The sequence below is a fragment of the Oxyura jamaicensis genome, chromosome 1 (assembly GCF_011077185.1).
Source record: "Oxyura jamaicensis isolate SHBP4307 breed ruddy duck chromosome 1, BPBGC_Ojam_1.0, whole genome shotgun sequence".
NCBI lineage: Eukaryota > Metazoa > Chordata > Aves > Anseriformes > Anatidae > Oxyura > Oxyura jamaicensis.
In genome coordinates, this window is record NC_048893.1 from 203,139,610 (window position 1) to 203,140,992 (window position 1,383).

Here is a 1,383-nt window from a genome sequence, read left to right on the forward strand (position 1 = left end):
CCCCCCCCCCCCCCCCTCCCAAATCCTCAGAAAATGGCTGGCCAAGCAGCCCGGCAGGTGACTCCCCCAAAAAGAAATCGCCGAGTTGAACTTGAGCTCCCTGAAGGGGAAAAAATAAGAGGGTGGAAGGAGCAGGCTGAAGGGAACCGATGGGAATCAAATCAAATCAAATATTTGGGTTTAGGAGCAGCCTTGGGGCCGGGCTCCCCTCCATAGGGGCGAGGGAACGCTGGGCTGCAAGGCGTTGGGGGAGAAAAGCCGAGGTGTTTCGTCATCTGCTGCCACACAGGGACCAAAGGTGGCCGGGGGGGGGCCGGCACCCCACCCTGACAGCGGCAGGTTTTTGTTCTCGTGGCAAAAATCAGCGGGGGATCAGCCCGAGCCCCCCAGCGAGGGGCACCCTAAAAACTCACCGCTGCCCAGGGGACGTCGCCTGGGGGGGGGGGGGGAACGGGGGGGCTCTCCCGAGGAAGGAGCACGGTTATTTATTTCTTAGATCAGAAGGCCGGGAAGAAAAGAACCCCGTTGGCTGGATTTTCAAGGGTTTTTTGGGGGGGCGGGGGGGGAGTTTTAAGAATTTTAGGCTCTGATGAATCAGCAGCCAGGGCCCGCTCCCCAGAAAGGGAGTTGATGGGGGGGGGGGAGGTTGGAGGATCCATTGCAGGACCCCCAGAATAAATAAATAAATAAATAAATAACCCTAAATGTCTACATTTTATTTCAAAATTCACCCCACTCCCTCGGGGGCACCCCCCGCCTCAAAATACCGCCTCGGGGGGGCCCCCCCCCCAAAAAACCCCCCCCAAAGACCCCCCCCCCCCCCCAATCCCCTCCCCCCAAAGGGGCAGCCCCCACACAGACCTGCCCCAAGCCCCCCCAAAACCCCCCCAAAGCCCGCTCCTCACCGCTCTGCTCTCCCAGGAAGACCAGCTTGAATTTCCGCAGCGGGTTCCCGAAGTCGCCGCCCGCCGACATGGTGCCGCTGGTGCCGCCGCCGGCAGCCTCCCCCCCCCCCAGCGAGCTCTCCGCTCTCCCGGCTATATTATTTTTATTTATTTTTCCTCCCCCCCCCCCTTTTTCTTCTTCCCCTTTTTTTTCCCTCTTCGGGGAGCTGCCGGAGCTGGAAGCGCCGCCGCCGCCGTCGCTCCCCTCAGGGCCGCGCTCCCGCCTCCGCCTCACGCAGCAGCCGCTGGGCCCCGCCCGTCGCCGCCGCCCTCCTCCTCCGCCTCTGCGCGTGCGCGCCGCGGCCCCCGCCCTTTAAGCGCCCCGCCCTTCGGCGCCCGGCCGCGGAGCCAATCAGGGGGCGGAGGGGGCGGGGCTTGAAGGGGGGGGGTTCCTCCGTCCGGGGGGGGTTCCCCCGGGGGGCCCCGCGGGGGGGGGGGG

At 64.7% G+C, this 1,383-nt stretch overlaps 1 protein-coding gene across 3 annotated transcripts in view; it reads right to left on the reverse strand.

The window, feature by feature from the left end:
• Positions 1-1,083, reverse strand: part of RAB6A (RAB6A, member RAS oncogene family) — a 50,851-nt gene extending 49,768 nt beyond the window's left edge. The window contains exon 1 of one of the 3 annotated variants that reach the window (XM_035344222.1): positions 906-1,083. In XM_035344222.1, coding sequence (XP_035200113.1) covers positions 906-975 — 70 coding nt within the window. In that variant the 5' untranslated portion in view covers positions 976-1,083. The remainder of the gene's footprint in view (positions 1-905) is intronic. The other 2 variants (XM_035344218.1, XM_035344214.1) reach the window with 2 other exon arrangements.
• Positions 1,084-1,383: the final 300 nt, after the last annotated feature.